The 17593-nt window shown below is 42.8% G+C and overlaps 1 protein-coding gene across 1 annotated transcript in view; it reads left to right on the forward strand.

Moving 5' to 3' along the window:
• ABCD2 (ATP binding cassette subfamily D member 2) overlaps positions 1-17593 on the forward strand; it is a 51345-nt gene that overhangs the window by 14148 nt on the left and 19604 nt on the right. The window contains exon 6 of the mRNA XM_082489878.1: positions 198-343. Within this exon, the coding sequence (XP_082346004.1) occupies positions 198-343 (146 nt within the window). The remainder of the gene's footprint in view (positions 1-197; positions 344-17593) is intronic.

The raw sequence follows: 17593 nt of genomic DNA on the forward strand, positions 1-17593 counted from the left end.
TTATTTTTATTATTTCAGACCACATACTATATCTATGCCACTGTTTCCAGGATAGTTGCATAAACACGTGCAGGTAGCTAATGAAATGGGTTGATAATTTGGTATAAATGCTCACCTAACTCCCTCTAGGGGTCTTAGACTGTCTTGTGTCATATATACTGCATAGCAACATCTTTGCATTTTCATTGCTATTGTAGGTCCAGGAGGGGATGAATCTTTTAATCACTGGACCCAATGGCTGTGGAAAGAGTTCGCTCTTCAGAATTTTAAGTGGTTTGTGGCCTGTGTATGAAGGAGTCCTCTACAAACCCCCTCCACAGCACATGTTTTATATACCACAAAGGTATGTGTTTTGGTCAGGGTAATACTTTTTTTCTGGCTGCATGAATTTTGACCCTGCTTCTCTCATTTTCAATCCGTGATATGTACAGGTAAGTTAAAAGGTGGTAAGCACAACCTTAGCTGTGTGGAGAGTGCTAAAAAAGAAGATCCCTTCTTGTTGGTGATGCAAATCTTCAGTCATTGGAGAAGGCTCACATACACTCGTGGTGGTGCCTATGCTCCCCTGATGGCTAAAGTCCCAGATGACTGGGATCATGGAAACAGACTAGAATCAGAAAGAAATCTGAAACAGATCTAATAGATCTTAATTCTTATTTCACTTTAGAACCAAAGATCAAAACAAGTAAGAGTGTTCTGGTTCCTAAATGTTGAATTGTTGAAAATAATTTTCAAAACTTCAACTTTTACACTGGAAACCCAGAATCCAATGCAATATTAACTGCAAATTGCCTTTTTTATAATCTGTGCTCATTTCACTAAGGGAAACATGGCTTTTTTGTGCTTCATTTGTATTCTGCCTTGCTGTTGGACTCTCAGAACATAATTTAATGCAATTGATTCTAGAATATCTCCTTAGAGACTTCTAACTAGGTTGTTTAGCAAAAGCAAAATCAAACACTAAGAATCTTTGGTTTCTGCAGTTCATTTCTTCCCATGGGCAAAAGTAGTATTCATGGTACAGTTTGTAGTCTTGTTTAAAAAGTACAAGAAAATATTAACTGATGAGTAGATTTTCCTTGCTGCAGGTGTAGGTAACAAAGAACATTTATCTGTAATTTTTCAAATATGTATAATGTATTGCTAGCCATTGTCATTTTTCTGAGCCACTCGACGGTTTCATTCAGGAGTTTGGAGCAAAATGCTTTATTGAATGTTTTTCAAAACAATATTTCAGAATTCCCATTGTGGGGGACATTCTTAAAATAAATTTTATTCTTAGGCAGAACAAAAGCCATTCTGATTTTTTTTTCTTGCAGAATATCTTGAGTTTCAGCCATTTCTGTCTTCTGTGTGATCCTAGCCACTTCTCAGATCAACGTCTGAGGCTGTCTTGCCTACAGCCCTTCCCCTTTACTTATGTCCGCTTTACTCTGTGAAAGCAATCAGACTCACATTGTGTTCAGGCAGATTTGCCAAGGCGCTGGTTGAGGGGGCTGAATCACATCTGCTGGGTTTTCATTTCCGTAAACATTGTTCTTTCTTTGTTTCCCCTAACTTTGCAGTGCAGGGGGATTTTGTCCAGCAGACCTCTTCTTTGCAACATTGCAGAACTTTTGGTCAGAAACTGATACTCAGCCAGTGTCTTTGCAGCCCTCTGTGACCAAAGCCTTGTAGGGATTGGCATATCATCTTTGCAATGTGCCGTGAAGGTGTCACTCATATGTTGTCCGTCCTAATAGCATGCCCCATGAGAAAGGGTGCTGCTATGGTGTTTTCAGGACATCTAAGTGATGTTGCGATGGCTCGGCTCTGTGGCTCTGTGTGAGCTCTGCCCTCCTGGAGGGTTTTGTAGGCAGAACAGAGGTATTCCCTTTCCAAGGGACAGAGCAGTGTCTGGGTAAATGCAGCAACAGTAGGTGACTGAGAGGGCTCTTCTGCAAAAGTGCTACACCTTGATTGTGGCTGAAGATTTTGAAGTCTACTTTAGGGGACCGTTCAGCTGTGTCTGTATGGATTCTGTAGGCTCGGAACTGTGGCTGTCACTTGGAAGTGTCTTGTATTTGGAAAGGGACTGTGAGACTGAGTCTTGTAGGGATTTAGGGGTGAATGTGGCTGAAGGTGTTCATATAGGGCAGCAGTCAACCAGATTTGTTTGTTAGGATGTCCTTGAGGATCCTGAGTTGCTTTTTTGCCCAATGTATTTGTTCTTTGGGTTTACAGAGTCTTAGATGAATATCTGAGACACTAAGAATGACTTGAAGGAGATTCAGTTTTAAATTGAAGTTTATACATTTCTGGACCAGATTTGCAACAGATCTGCTGGTAAGCCCCTCATGGGCTTTTGTGTGGATTGCCATATGTGGTCCAGGAATTTTTTTTCTGCCTGTATTCCACTTCTGAGTGTTTTAACAGTTCATTTATTTATGGCCAAAATAAATTACACATTCAGTTCAGTTTTTTTGTCTGTCCCTAAATCTACAATGCATTTAGAATTTCTGTGGTGGTTTGTAAATTCTTCTGACGTCCTAAAATTAAAGCATCTTGTTTTGGAAGGTCCTGCTGGTGCAACCATTTTGTTTATTAAGCCTGTGTAAAATGCTGGTTGGTCAGGATTACCTTCTGTTTGTTTATTTTTTTTTAGACATAATTCTAAAATTGCAGACTGGAAAAGATGATGCCCTGCCTACATTTCATCATGTATATATTTCAGCATAATGTTAGGGAAAATTTAGGTTCTGAACTGAGAGGATTTGGGAGGTGGTTAAGATAGTATCACCTGGATTCAACCTACCTCGCTCTTTCTTTTCAGCAGTAGGACCAGTTGTTTCAGCAGTAGGACCAGTTGTTCCTTGAGTTCCCCGACCCCTGAGCTAGAATACAGGGATGGGGAGCAGAATGAAGCCCCTGTAATCCAAAGGGAAATGGTGAGGGACCTGCTTCAGCACCTGGAGGTGCACAAATCTATATGGCCGGATGGGATCCATCCAAGGGTACTGAAGGAGCTGGCGGAAGTGCTCACCAGGCCACTGCATCATTTATGAACAGTCCTGGATAACCGGGGAGGTCCCAGCTGACTGGAGGTTGGCAAATGTGACACCCATCCATAAGAAGGGCCGGAAGGAGGATCCAGGGAACTACAGGCCAGTCAGTCTGACATCGGTGCCTGGGAAGGTCATGGAGCAGATCATCCTCAGTGCCATCACACGGCACATGCAAGAGAACAGGGTGATCAGGCCCAGTCAGCATGGGTTTGTGAAAGGCAGGTCATGCCTGTCAAACCTGATCTCCTTCTATGACAAGGTGACCCACTTAGTGGACGAGGGAAAAGCTGTGGATGTTATCTACCTGGATTTTTGCAAAGCTTTTGACACCGTTTCCCATAGCATTCTCCTGGAGAAACTGGCTGCTCATTGCCTGGACAGGTGTACTCTTCGCTGGGTAAAAAACTGGCTGGATGGCCGTACCCAGAGAGTGGTGGTAAATGGAGTTAAATCCAGTTGGTGTCCAGTCACAAGTGGTGTCCCCCAGGGATCAGTGCTGGGGCCCTTTCTCTTTAATATCTTTATCAATGATCTGGATGAGGGGATCGAATGCACCCTCAGTAAGTTCGCAGACGACACTAAACTGGGGGGGCGTGTTGATCTGCTTGAAGGTAGATTGGCTCTGCAGAGGGATCTGGACAGGCTGGACAGATGGGCTGAGGCCAATGGTATGAGGTTCAACAAGGCCAAGTGTCAGGTCCTGCACTTGGGTCACAACAACCCCATGCAGCGCTACAGACTGGGGGCGGAGTGGCTCGAAAGCTGCCTGGCAGAAAAGGACCTGGGGGTGTTGGTGGACAGCCGGCTGAGCATGAGCCAGCAGTGTGCCCAGGCAGCCAAGAAGGCCAACACCATCCTGGCCTGCATGAGGAATAGTGTGGTGAGCCGGACTAGGGAAGTGATCATCCCCCTGCATGCAGCACTGGTGAGGCCTCACCTCGAGTACTGTGTTCAGTTTTGGGCCCCTCACTACAAGAAGGACATTGAGGTGTTGGAGCGTGTCCAGAGAAGGGCTACAAAGCTGGTGAAGGGTCTGGAGGACAAACCTTATGAGGAACGACTGAGGGATCTGGGGTTGTTTAGCCTGGAGAAGAGGAGGCTGAGGGGAGACCTTATCACCCTCTACAACTACCTGAAAGGAGGTTTTAGAGAGATGGGAGCTGACCTCTTCTCCCTGGTGACAAGTGATAGGACAAGAGGAAGCGGGTTCAAGTTATGTCAGGGCAGGTTTAGACTGGATATTAGGAAGCACTTTTTCACTGAAAGGGTTATTAAACATTGGAATAGGCTGCCCAGAGAGGTGGTGGATTCACCATCCCTGGAGGTGTTTAAGAAAAGGGTAGATGAGGTGCTTAGGGACATGGTTTAGAAGTGGTGGTGTTTTTATCAGGGTAGGTTAACAGTTGGACTTGATGATCTTAAAGGTCCCTTCCAACCTCACTAATTCTATGATTCTATGATTCATTTGGTGGGTAGGTGAAAACTGTGGTATAGAAGAAGGCTCTTGAATTGGTGCATGTCTGTCAGAGCAGTGAATTAGAATGACATCATTGTGTTTAAGTGTATATATTATGTCTCTGGTCTAAGAACATGGGAGATGGCTCTCCAGGAGTGGACACAGTTACCATTGAGCCTGGCAAGAGCTGACTCCTGCATCCCTGCGGCTGAATTTAATTCTGCCTCAGCCCTCTTTGAATCAAATGTAGGAACCTCATCCGCACACAGTGAATGGTGAAGAATACATTGACTACTAAGTAACACAATACTCCACAGTAAATAGAAGCTCAGTGAAAAGATTATTTTTTCATCTCTGTTTGTAATGGTCCAGCATAGTATTCCAGAAATGCGTGGGAAATCATGTGTCTTTGCTGAGTTCAAAAGCTACACACAAAAGTACAATTTATTACAAAGTGAATTGTCTCATTGTATACTCCAAATTTCATCAGCACTGCAAACACTTTGTAGTTAGCTTTACTTAACAGTATGTAGACTTTAAAACAGAGCCTTAAGAGTCCCTATCTTTTTATCTTTTTGGATTGCTTAGCATCATTATACTGCCTTTTTTAGATTTTACCTCTGCAAGTCATTGTGAGATTACTTTTTTTCCCCCTTATTTAGGGACAGGCCATGCAGAACTTGTCCTTAATCAGTCACAGTTCTGGCAGAAGCTGGTGGGACAAACTGCCTTTTTGGGGGACAGGGAAAGAGAAGCCCAGGGATTTCTGTGAGTGTGGCTCTGCTACTGTCCATGACAGGCTTGTGAAAGAGGAGGATGGGAAGAAGAGAGGGAGGCTTTAAGAGGTTTTAAGCAGTCCAGCATCATATTGGTGCCAGAGGAAGCTTGTTTTCAAGAATTTATCAGTGCTAGGAACTGGTCACAGCTCAACAAGTTGTCACATCTCATTGAAGCCTCAGTAATTGGCAGAGTGTGTGCTCTTACCTGCTCCTCTACTTCTCTGTCCCTCTTTTGCAAAGTAAAATGAATTTGTGTTAACCACCTCTTTACATTCCTCTTTTAATTAAGTGGTCAAGAAGGTAGCATGAGGGAAAAAATAAATGCCTGTGGGTGCTCTAGTGGGTAAGGAATCATGATTCAAATCAGAATTCAGAAACATAATTTTAAATAATAAATAATTAACAAAAATATGTAGTAGGTAGCATGAGTACTGTTGCTAAAGATATAACCACACAGTGTATATGTAGCACTTAAGGAATTAAAGAAGCAGTCAATATTTTCATAGTACATCAACAGTGTATCTGAAGGTAGTCTGATTTCTCCAGACTGTGCCCTGTTCCTATTCTGTTGGTCTTAAATGTGGGAGGAGGCTCCATCTCTGTGGAATTGATGAGCTTTAGCATATAATTCCTCCTAACATTTACTCCAGCTCTTCTTGATCTCCAGTGAGAAGTTTCAGCTTTTTCAGGTGTAAAGAAACACAGATTCTGCTCTCATTTCCTTAGTTCTCCCCCATTTGATACAAATGCCAGCAGAATTGCACACCTACATACTTGCAGGTTACCTAGACAACGCCACAGGAAGATTCCTCAATGTCTCTGCACTGTAAAGCTGCAGTAAAGCTGTAATCACCACTGGGTTATTGATATAAATGATTAATAAATTTCTTCCAGCTGTGTCTTACTGCCTTATTTGCATGGAGTAACGTCTCATGCAGTATCTGTTAGTTCCATAACTTTCTATCACGAGTCTCGAGTCTTCCTAGCACAGCACATATCTAAAACGTCCATCAGCATTTTCTCTATCTTTCTTGAGGACTGATTCACATTCGTAGAGTTAGGAGTGAATCTTAATCCACTGTGCTTCTTTCTTCTGGTCCATTGTTACTGTTTTTTCTTTCCAGCTTGCTTCTACTGTAATTTGGGTATTTTTGTGAGAGGTGCATGTTCCTCCAGCAGTGTGCATACTTTGTCTGGAATTCTGTGTGCCATTCTAGTAGAAGACCAACCCTGACCACTTTCTCAGTGGTCACAGGGGTGGTGTAATTCTTTATTCTCTCTCTCTTTCTATTTCTCATTCAAGTAGATCTCTAATATTGTTTTCCTTTAACAGCAGGCTTGTCAGATGCTAAAATGGAGACAACGAAAGATGCACTAGTATCAAATTTTGTTTGTTCTTAATCATTTAAAATTGATATACCTATATCTTGCTGTCTTCTTAATACTAGGACAGTATGGAACATAACAGTTTAAAAGGTTTATCTGGCCCTCCTAACTGTTTGGTTTTGTACGCATCTGCTCTGTTTCTGGTATTTTATCTGGGGTTCCTTTACAAGTCTTTTTCTGTCTGGCGTTTTTCCTTCTGTATTCTAAAAATATCCTTGGCCACTAAACAAAACTGCATCAGCTACAAAGATATATTTCCTCTCCTTAGCTCTATTGAGCAATGCAAATGTCTGATGTGATTTGCCTCAAGTAGTCCAAGGATATTTATCATGTGGATGAAACTGAACAAGAATATTTCAGTTCTAAATGATATAAATAATAAAGTGATAAAATAAAAGTAATTTTGACATTATAAGCCCATGACAGTTTGAAGATTATAGTGTGATTGAAATGTTATCTTAAGCATGGAGGTAGTTAGTAGTGGCCACTCACTAAAATGGGGTTGTTTCCTATGACAATTCTTGATTACCTAAACAATTTAATCTTGCAAAATCTTTGTGTTTCCTTTCAGACACCCTGTATTATTTATGAAAGTACGTGCATATGTAGTGTGTATTTATATGGTTCTTCTGTATTAGACTACTTGTTAGCGTGTGGTCTGTTAGAGAAGTAGCCCAGGTGAAGTGCTGTGCAAATATGCCTATGCAAGTTCTTTTGCCTCATCTCATTTACATTGGCTCAGATGTCTCTGTGCTATGTTGTATTTTGCACATCCTAATTTCTCATCAGCTCATACTGCTCTGTCTTTAACTATGATCCCTTTAGTTGGGTCTGCTGGAGTTAAACTGTGCTCTGCACATGCCAACACAATTGTCAATTGCCCTTCAGCATTTTGCTGATGGTACACCACCACATTGACTTGTTCCTTCAGTATTTTGCCATCAGTTTATGTCATGCTACATAGATATCTACTCCCTTGCATACTGCATCTATTTGTCATACTTATTGTTATCAAGTTCATGGCACTCCTTTTAAATATGTTTATTTCCAAAGTTCACCACTTATCTGACAGATGAGAAAAATGTCTGTGGTAGATAATGTTAACATGAAACATAACATAACATACTTCAATTACGCGTGCTATTTTGATATGTGTTTGCTTTAACAAATTGGCTGCTACTTTGTATCTTCTTTTTTCTTTTTTGAAATGAATTCTATGAATCAATTCAAGAGAGGTTAACTGAATATTCTGCTGTTCATTAAGAAGTGTGGCCTTGCATCTGAGAGGGCTGTTAGGCTATCTCCTCAGCCAGGGGACAGCTTTTCCCATTTCATCTTGCTGGGACTCATATAGAAATGCTTGCACTTCTCCTTCCTGATTCAAGGAAGTCCTGTCTTGTCTCACCTAGAATAGAAATGTTCTTGTCCTGCTGCCCTGTAGGATAGCTGAAGTTTTGTCTGCCAGGATCACTGGGAAACCTTTCCATTTCCACTGAAGGCTCACTCACAGCTGTAAAGTTCGAAGGTTTTTAATTAGGTCTATGTGCTGAGTGATCACAGGTGATGACAGTACGTGCTGGTAGCACATTGTGAACAAGATTCACCTATGCTGATAGTCAGAAGTGGAAAATGGCTTTATGGATTAGCTGCTATTCCCTCTCAAGCCATGCAATGTGCCTCCCTTACCGGCCAGATACAAGAGTCGGCTAATTAAAGCACAGCTTACAAGTCTTTTCTGTTATTAGGCAAAGAGTTGCAGAAATCCCAGACTGAAGGCTTTAGTCAGCTTTCTGCATTGGGGTTTAGTTTAGATTTAAAATGTATTTATATAAATCCAACACTAGTCTTAAAGGCTGCAGCTGAACTGATGTTTGTTAAGGACTTCAACGGGCTCTAGGGTTTTGGTCCCTCAATCCCTTCAGACTGGGGGCCTGTCTGGAGCAAGCTGTTGCTCTGGAAGATACCAAGGTAACTTAACGTGGGTGAGGAATTGAGTTGAGTTGATGCATACTCAACTTTTATTCCATTTGGAGACTAGTGCATTTCCTAGTGGACGGTTGTCTGAAGCACAGAAGCCAGTACCACACCTGATACAAAGACCCTTGTTGACAAGTTTGAATCTCCAGGGAAGTCCAGGCTTGATTTAATACGGAGATTTCAGTATCGTCTGTTACCTACTGGTGGTCTTTTCAGTTGAAGCAGTTTTTATTATCACCACCTTCTGTATAGATGGATGGAGCGATGTCATTCTCCAGACTCATGGAGTTGGCTCACTTACAGCACAATGCAGTCACTTAACTTGGTGCAAGCCAAGTCCCTTTTATTTGTGATCCGTAAAAGAACTTAAACATTCAGAGGATTAAGATCCATTCGGTAACTCATTGCATTCCTAGCAAGTCACAGATGCACAGTGGTACAATGTTAACGTACTGTCAGCTGCATGGCTGATTAAATACCGTGATACGTATGCAACTAAAAGGTGCAATCCATTCTTATAATCAAAGCAGTATCCCTCCTGTTTTGAATATTGCTTCAGTACTAAGCACATAAATCTTGTTTTGGCTCCTGCACAAAAGTGGATGTCACTAATATGCAGAACCTCCTCCATTTACGTTCTTTTGAGACGTTTTCGTCAATGTTAGAGAAGAGCTAAGTTTTTGTCTGCGAGGATACCCAGCTGCAGGAATATTTCTACTGGGATCTCTGGCAATCAGTTGCTCTGTGTTTTGTAACGTATTTTGGACACCTTGTTCTTGCCAGCCTAGCTTGCAGTGCTACCACCCTCCACTTGCTTCTTTTGATGGGATCTTGAATATCAAAAGTCCTCATTCAGCACTGATAATTACATGTCGTCTGTACCGCCTTTCCAGGCATCCGTGTTTGTGCCAGAGTGTTTATGGAACTTCATTTAAAAGCTGGGAAAACTAGGCTTTGAATTTTTTTTTAAGTACATTGTCAGGTTAAGCTTGATAAACATTTTATAAATATGAAGTCATTAAAGAGATTATAAGAACGGAGTATTTATAGGATATTTATATGGCTGGTATTTATAGGATCCATGCAGCAAAGCAACTGGCAATCTATTTAATCTGTGCTAGGTTCATTTTGCTCAGGCAAACAGCTCACTTGGCTTTAAAGTTTAGTTTTGGTAGCACTGCCAGGGAAACAGATTCACCTACAGGTTAACTGAGATCGCTGTGTAACTTAGCAGCGGTATGGACAAACTTGCTTGCTAGGGAGTAATCTGGTGGTTGCATGTACGTGACCTAGTTTCTGCAGAGAAGTGCCGTTACTGTGTCCAGCTTGAGCAGTTACCTCCAGCGTAGTGCCCGACATTGCAACTGTGCAACAAAGGGTCTCTGGCAGATGAACAGAATCGCAAATGTTTACTATTTCAATAATATTTTACCTAGGAATGTCAAAAAGCATGTTTCAAATGCCTTATGCATATCAAATTATGAGAAGCAATTTGGCTACATAACACTGGGAAGCACTGGGAAAAATAAACTACAAAACCTGCCTGACAAAAAGCTTGATATGAAAAGACTGAAAGGATGCTGTTTTTTGTGGGAGAACAACTGAAAGCTCTAATAATGACTGTATCATCTTCCCTGGGAAGAAGTCCTTTTCCTCCTTCTTACTACAATTTTCAATCAGAAACTCTCATTACAGTGCCCTATGCTTTTAAATATCCACATAGAAGACATATCCAGCACCTTCCTCTTGAGGAGAAGGTGGTAGTCTTTCCCATGCACTCTGGCTCTGCCTTTTGCCTGCCCTTGTGTGGTGGGCTCCAGAACTGTGTCCCAGCTCCTAGGTAAACTGGACCTTCAGCCCTCTCCCAGCCTCTCCATGGTCTGCTCACTCGGACTTATTTCTTAGGGTCTAGTGCTGTGTTCATGGAATCACGGAGTTTTCAGAGTTGGAAGGGACCTCTAGGGATCATCTAGTCCAACTCCCGTGCTAAAGCAGGATTGCCTAGAGCAGAGCACATTACTCAGAACTGCATCCAGGTGCGTCTTGAAAATCTCCAGATAAGGGGACTCCACAACCTCCCTGGGCAGCCTGTTCCAGTGCTCTGTCACCCTCACCGTAAAAAAGTAAAAAAGTTTTTTTCACCGTAAAAAAGTGTATTTGAACGGAACTTTCTATGTTCCAACTTGTGCCCATTGCCCCTCGTCCTGTCACTGAGAACCACTGAAAAGAGTCTGGTTCCATCCTTCTTCAACCCACCCTTTAGATACTTGTACGCCATAATAAGGTCTCCCCTCAGCCTTCTCTTCTCCAGGCTAAAGAGTCCCAGCTCTCTCAGCCTTTCCTCATAAGGGAGGTGCTCCAATCCCTCAATCATCTTAGCTGCCCTATGCTGGACTCTCTCCAGCAGTTCCCTGTCCCTCTTGAACTGGGGAGCCCCGAACTGGACACAGTATTCCAGTTGTGGCCTCACCAGTGCAGAGTAGAGGGGGAGAATGACCTCCCTCGACCTACTGGCCATGCTCTTCCCTATGCAGCCCAGGATTCCATTGAACTTTTTGGCATCAAGGGCACATTGCTGGCTCATGGATAATTTGCTATCTACTAGGACACCACTGGTTACAGGCCTCCAACTAGACTCTGTGCCGCTGATCACAACCCTCTGAGTTCTGTCCCGCAGCCAACTCTCAATCCACCTCACTGTCACCTCATCTAGCGCATACTTCCTCAGCTTCCTAATGAGGATGTTATGGGAGACAGTGTCAAAAGCCTTGCTAAAGTCGAGGTAGATGACATCTACAGCTCATCCAGCCGACCAGTTACAACATCATAGAAGGCTATCAGATTGGTCAAGCATGATTTACCCTTGGTAAATCCATGTTGACCACTTCCAATAACTTCCTGTTCCTCAACATGTTTGGAGATGACATCCAGAATGAGTCGCTCCATTACCTTCCCAGGGACAGAGGTGAGACTAACCGGTCTGTAGTTCCCTGGGTCCTCCTTCTTGCCTTTTTTGAAGATTGGAGTGATGTCAGCCTTCCTCCAGTCCTCAGGCACCTCTCCTGTTCTCCATGACCTTTCAAAGATGATGGAGAGTGGTCTAGCAATAACATCCGCCAGCTCTCTCAGCACTCGCGGGTGCATCCCGTCAGGACCCATGGACTTGTGAATGTCCAGCTTGGCCAAGTGCTCTCAGACCCAGTCCTCCTCAACTGAGTGAAAATCTTCCTCTCTCCAGACCTTCCCCTTTGCCTCCAGGGTTTGGGATTCATGAGGGACAGCTTTAGCAGTGAAGACTGAAGAAAAGAAGGCATTCAGTAACTCTGCCTTCTCTGTGTCCTCCACCACTAGGGCACACGTCTCATTCACCAGTGGGCCTACATTTTCCCTAGTCTTCCTTTTTCTATTGATATACTGAAAGAATCTCTTCTTATTGTCTTTAACTGCAGTGGCCAAGCTGAGTTCTGATTGAGCTTTGGCCCTTCTAATTTTCCCCCTACATAGCTTTGTTATATCTTGATAGTCCTCATAAGTTGCCAACCCCCTTTTCCAGAGAATGTAAACTTTCCTTTTTTTTCCTGAGGTCCAGTCAAAACTCTCTATTTAGCCAGGCTGGTCTTCTTCCCCGTCAACTTGTTTTTCGGGACATGGGTATGGCCTTCTCCTGTGCTTCTAAGAGTACCTGCTTGAAGTATGCCCAGCCTTCTTGGGCACCTTTGCTCTTCAAAACTGCCTCCCAAGGGACACTCTCGACCATGCTCCTAAACAGGCTAAAGTCTGCCCTTTGGAAGTCCAAGGTGGCAGCAGGCTGCCTGCAGGCTGAGGATTTCACCTTCTGTCCCTCCTCCAACTCACTGTGGTTTCCAAGGTAAATGTAAGTTTTATTCAGCATGGTCATTCTCTTCTGTGTTTCTTGGAGACAATGCAGTATTCACTAGTAACTACCCATCTTCCCGAGAGAGTATTAGCTATTTTTGTATACAAGTGTTCAAGCCCCACACCCAACAAGTTAAAACAATAAACTGTCAACTCATGCACCAAAGGTAGAATTTTTCTATGTTCATTTAGGCAACTAGAAGTTAGACATCCTTGTGTGAGCTTTATGAGTGAACTGTCTACCTCCAGAGAGCTATTCACTGTTGAAGTGCGCCAATGAAAGTGTTCATTGTCAATCCCAGTAAGAAAGGTATTTGAACTCTGTAATTCAAATTCCTTTTATTAGAGACAAGGAATAAGCTGATAGCATAGATAATCACAAAATGACAGAATGGTTGAGGTTGGAAGGGTCCTCTGGAGGTCATCTGGTCCAACTCCTGTCCTCAAGCAGGGCTGCCTAGAGCTGTTTGCCCAGGGCCATGGCCAGACGGCTTTTGAATATCTCCAAGGATGGAGACTCCACAACCTCTCTTGGAGGAACACACAACTTGTTCCAGTGCTTGATCACCCTCACAGTGAAAAATTGTTTCCTGATGCTCAGATGGCATCTCCTATGTTTCAGTTTGTGCCCATTGGCTCTGGTCCTGTCACTGGGCGCCACTGAGAAGAGCCTGGCTCCACCTTCTTTGCACCCTTCCTTCAGGTGTTTATGTACCTTGATGAGATCCCCCTGAGCCTTCTCTCCTCCAGGCTGAACAGTCCCTGCTCTCTCAGCCTTTCCTCATAGGAGAGATGCTCCAGTCTTTGTGGCACTTACATCCCATCAAATGCTGGGAACCCAGTGTTGCGCAGCATCAGATGGACCTCTAGTCACAGCATGGCATGCTGCACTGATCCCATTTGTGCTAAGGTTCGTTGGCATTACGGTCTATAGCACTCTGATAGGATTTTCTTAGAAGTAAACAATTCCATTTATCATTTCTACTGTCAAGCAAAAGGATGTTAGCATGAGAACACGCTGCTTCACTTCAAGATAAAGACAAGGACACACAGGTGGCATAATTGCCGATGCCAAGTGGGAGCTGCCTGCAGGCTCCTCTGTTATGATTAGCCGGCAAAGTTTATCCTGCAGCCAAGTGATAAGTGCAGCACAGCACAGGTCTGAAGGCCAATTTATATATGCAGCACAGCCCAACGTGGTGCAGCAAAGTATAGCACAGGCCTGTGCCCACTCAGGTCAACTGTTACACGGGTCACTAACTCCTCAATACACAATAGTCTTCCAGTTCAGACCGCTGCAGCTGTTCATCCTGTGTCCTAGGACAAACATCTAAGACACGAGACCTACTGGAGATACCAGTTGACTAGAGGACTCCACTGACTCCAAAGAGAGCCTGGAGTAACTAACTCAGACTTGGATGAGTAACTTTTAGGTGAGACGACTCTCTCCTGTGAATAATGCTGAGTAGTCCCCAGGGCACTGGATTTTCAGTTCTTTGGCTTTGAGTCATTTATTATGTCATGGTCTCATGGGAGCATGTAGCAGGTGGGTTTCTTTCTGCATGTGTGCACTAGCCTAGGTTAGATGGGAGCATGTCTTTCCCAAGAGGAAAGGCTTTTCCAGACTTGTTTATCTGCCTAGCATTTGGCATTAATTATACCATATCAATTTCAGTTTCTGCTAGAGATGACTACAGCTCCCTTGTGGCCCCTTCAGGTATCTATAACGCTTATAAAATGGCTATAACAGTGTTCCATATATCCATATATGTGGTGGAACTCTGTATTCTGCACTGTCATGTTCTGTCCTGTGTAATGCAAAGTGTTTCACAGAGGATTAGGGAGTGAAGTCAGTGCAGCGTGTGACTTCCCACGTGTTGGCAGGGTGTCTCACTGGTGACACACCATTGCTCTAGTACTACTGGCATATTCATATCCCAGTGCACGCAAAAAATATTGCCACAGACAGCTAAGCATTGTAGAAACCCAGAGCAAAATCAGCCTCTGCTCTAGAAGCCTCACTGTCTACACTTCTTCTCTGTGAAGTAAAGGTGTCACTTCTCATCTGCAAAACTGTGAATAATTTGGGATCTTTCTAAAAGAGGGAAATTGCCTTGCTCATTGTGTTACATTGCTGTGATAAAAGTCAGAAACACCTCTTAGGCTGCGGTATGCCTGGTGGGGCTGGCAAGCTAGATTCTTGTCCAGAACAGCTCTTTGTTCTTTCTTCAATTAATTGATCTTTGTGACCATCGATCCAAATAATCCTTTTATCGTCAGGACTGCCAGAGGTATGAAAAGACTGGGCCTGCAAAAATTGGATGTTTAAGAAAAGGAGAGTATTTTTCCTTCGTTTGTCTGGCTGGTTGATTTGATTCATTGCAGGAGGTATAATTATTTCAGATTGCATTAGCTGCTTGTATTTTGTAGAGATTGTCTGTGTTTGGGGTTTTTTTTAAATTCTACATGCGTTCCTGTGTTCTTTCTGTTGTCTCTGCCTATCACAATATACAAATAGACTGAACTGTATAATTTTGAGAATTGTTCACCTTAAGCTTTTATGCCATCTGACCAGTTCTAGTTATATTGTAAGTGATCTTGGTTATGGTGAATAAGTAAATCATGAGATAAGATGATACCTGAGTATGAATAGCGCTTTAAATTAAGGCTGCTCTTCCCTCTCTGGTTATTTTTCCTCCCAGATTATTTTCTTACAGAGATGCGTATAACTTCTTTGCAAAGAAAGCCACAGAGTGATTAGGGTGATTTTTTCAGTCTTTGATATCAGATTCTAATTATATGCCTTGAGAATTCAGTCTTTCATACTGTGCATTTCATTTCCTGTTAATTATGTTAATGGCTATAAGCTGATTACATTCCACTCTGGTAACTGATCTATCTGAAATATTTAGAGGATGTTCATGGCTAGTTCTGTATAAGTGGAGTGGAGAGTTCAGTGTAGGGTATTTTAAAGAGAGATCAATTATTTATATCTTTAGAAGCGTTGCTGAAACTTTAGCTGGTCCTAAAATCCCTTGAACTAGATGCAGTGCAATAAACTGAGCCTGTTGCTTTTTTAACATTTTGCTAAATACTATTTTATTTATTTTTTAACTCTTTGGTGATACCACCTTCTGTGTGAGAGTAGTGGATACAGCACTACTCAGAAAGAATTTAATTCACATTCATTCGAGACATTTTATTTTCTCAAAGTTGTAGTGGTGGTGCCATCATTAGTTTTTTTGCTGTTTATTTTACTAATGTCATCAAAGAACTATTAGGAATCCAGATCACTTTACTTAGTGGAGGTTGGCATTTCTGGAGCATCACTGTTGATCAAGCTTTGCTGCTGTTGAAAACCATGGAGTTTTTACTATTGACCTAATCCGGAGCATGGCAAGAACTGGAGTTCTGCTGAGGTGATTCCAACTGAGGTATTACACCGCCTAAAAATTAGGATCTTGGCACCAGCAAGGTGATGGGAAGTTCTAAATATAGGTGGATTCCCTAGACAGTCGGGCAGAGATTTAGGGCTTTTGGAAAATTATCCAAAACACTTGTGTGGTAGGTAAAGGGAGCCACCTAGAGTTAATCCATAGGAATCTCCAAATATAAATATGTCTGAACTCTTGCTTAAGTTTAGGTGCCAAACTGAGAGCTAAACATTAAACCTCTTTATCTATATTAAGCCCTCTCCTGAGAGCAGGCACCTAAGTAAGATTAGAACCCCCTTTAATATGTTTTTACAATGCTACTGAAGGGTTAGGATAGTTACTGCATTTTATATTAAAGAGCATTAGGGAAAAAAAGGATAACATAAATAATATACAGCACAGGGATTGGTACTTAAATCTCTCTCCTTCCAGTTGAGGACTCTGACTGGTTTAGTATATAATTAGGCTCTTTCAATAACTCTCTTTTCAGAGACATGATTCCTGCCTCTTAGCAGCAGTTTCCTTGCTTTGGTGGGAAGATTAGAAGGTGCCCTCCCTTTGACTCCTCTTTAGCCTGGATTCCAGCCTAGAAAAATGGGAATCTGATGCCCTGCAAGCTGAGAAGAACTTAGCCTGAACCCAGTTCTTGGAAGAGATTTGCTAACCGTTAGCTTGTCATACACCCCCTCTAGTAGCTGTAGTGTTTTGTGCTGGACTTCAAACTCTTGCTTTCATATTCCATGCTGTACTGGACCATTCTGGGGAATTAGACAGCATTTGGGCACATCTGTAGACATGAGCTGTGCCCTTAGCTTTCTGGACCAGAGGTTCTTCAGTGCAAACACCGACTCCTTAAGATCTTCCAGGTTTCCTGGGAAGATACCTCCATGGCTGGAGCTTGGGCTGCAGCATCTTCTTCTTGAATAGAGGTGCCTAAATTTGGAATACATTTTATTTTAGATGTCAAAGCAAGCATTCTGGATTGCACTCTGAAACCATCCCAATCTCCTTTGAAAGTCCAAGCTGCAAATTATCTGAAATGGAGAATCCCAGGTGTAGTGTTGCCCTTTCTCTCCTATTTGGGTACATTAGAGAGGCATCTGGTCAGCCAGAGACAGAAACTTAAAAGGTGGGTCAGTCAAGAGTTTACAGTTGCATTACACATAATTTTCTAGAAGATAAAGCTTTTCCCACATAACTTTGCATAGCTGTGAGAATAATAGTGCAATAATAACTGCAAACACAGTTGGACAGCAAATGGCAAGTCAGGTCACAGAATCACGGAATCACGGAATTTTCAGAGTTGGAAGGGACCTCTAGAGATCACCTAGCCCAACTCCCCTGCTAAAGCAGGATTGCCCAGAGCACATTACTCAGGACTGCATCCAGGCGGGTCTTGAAAATCTCCGGAGAAGGGGACTCCACAACCTCCCTGGGCAGCCTGTGCCAGTGCTCTGTCACCCTCACCATAAAGAAGTGTTTCCGTGTATTTGAACGGAACTTCCTGTGTTCTAACTTGTGCCCATTACCCCTCGTCCTGTCACTGGGAACCATTGAAAAGAGCCTGGCTCCATCCTCCTTCAGCCCACCCTTTAGATACTTGTACGCCATAATAAGGTCTCCCCTCAGCCTTCTCTTCTC

The sequence above is a fragment of the Vanellus vanellus genome, assembly GCF_965231255.1.
Source record: "Vanellus vanellus genome assembly, chromosome: 1".
Lineage (NCBI taxonomy): Eukaryota > Metazoa > Chordata > Aves > Charadriiformes > Charadriidae > Vanellus > Vanellus vanellus.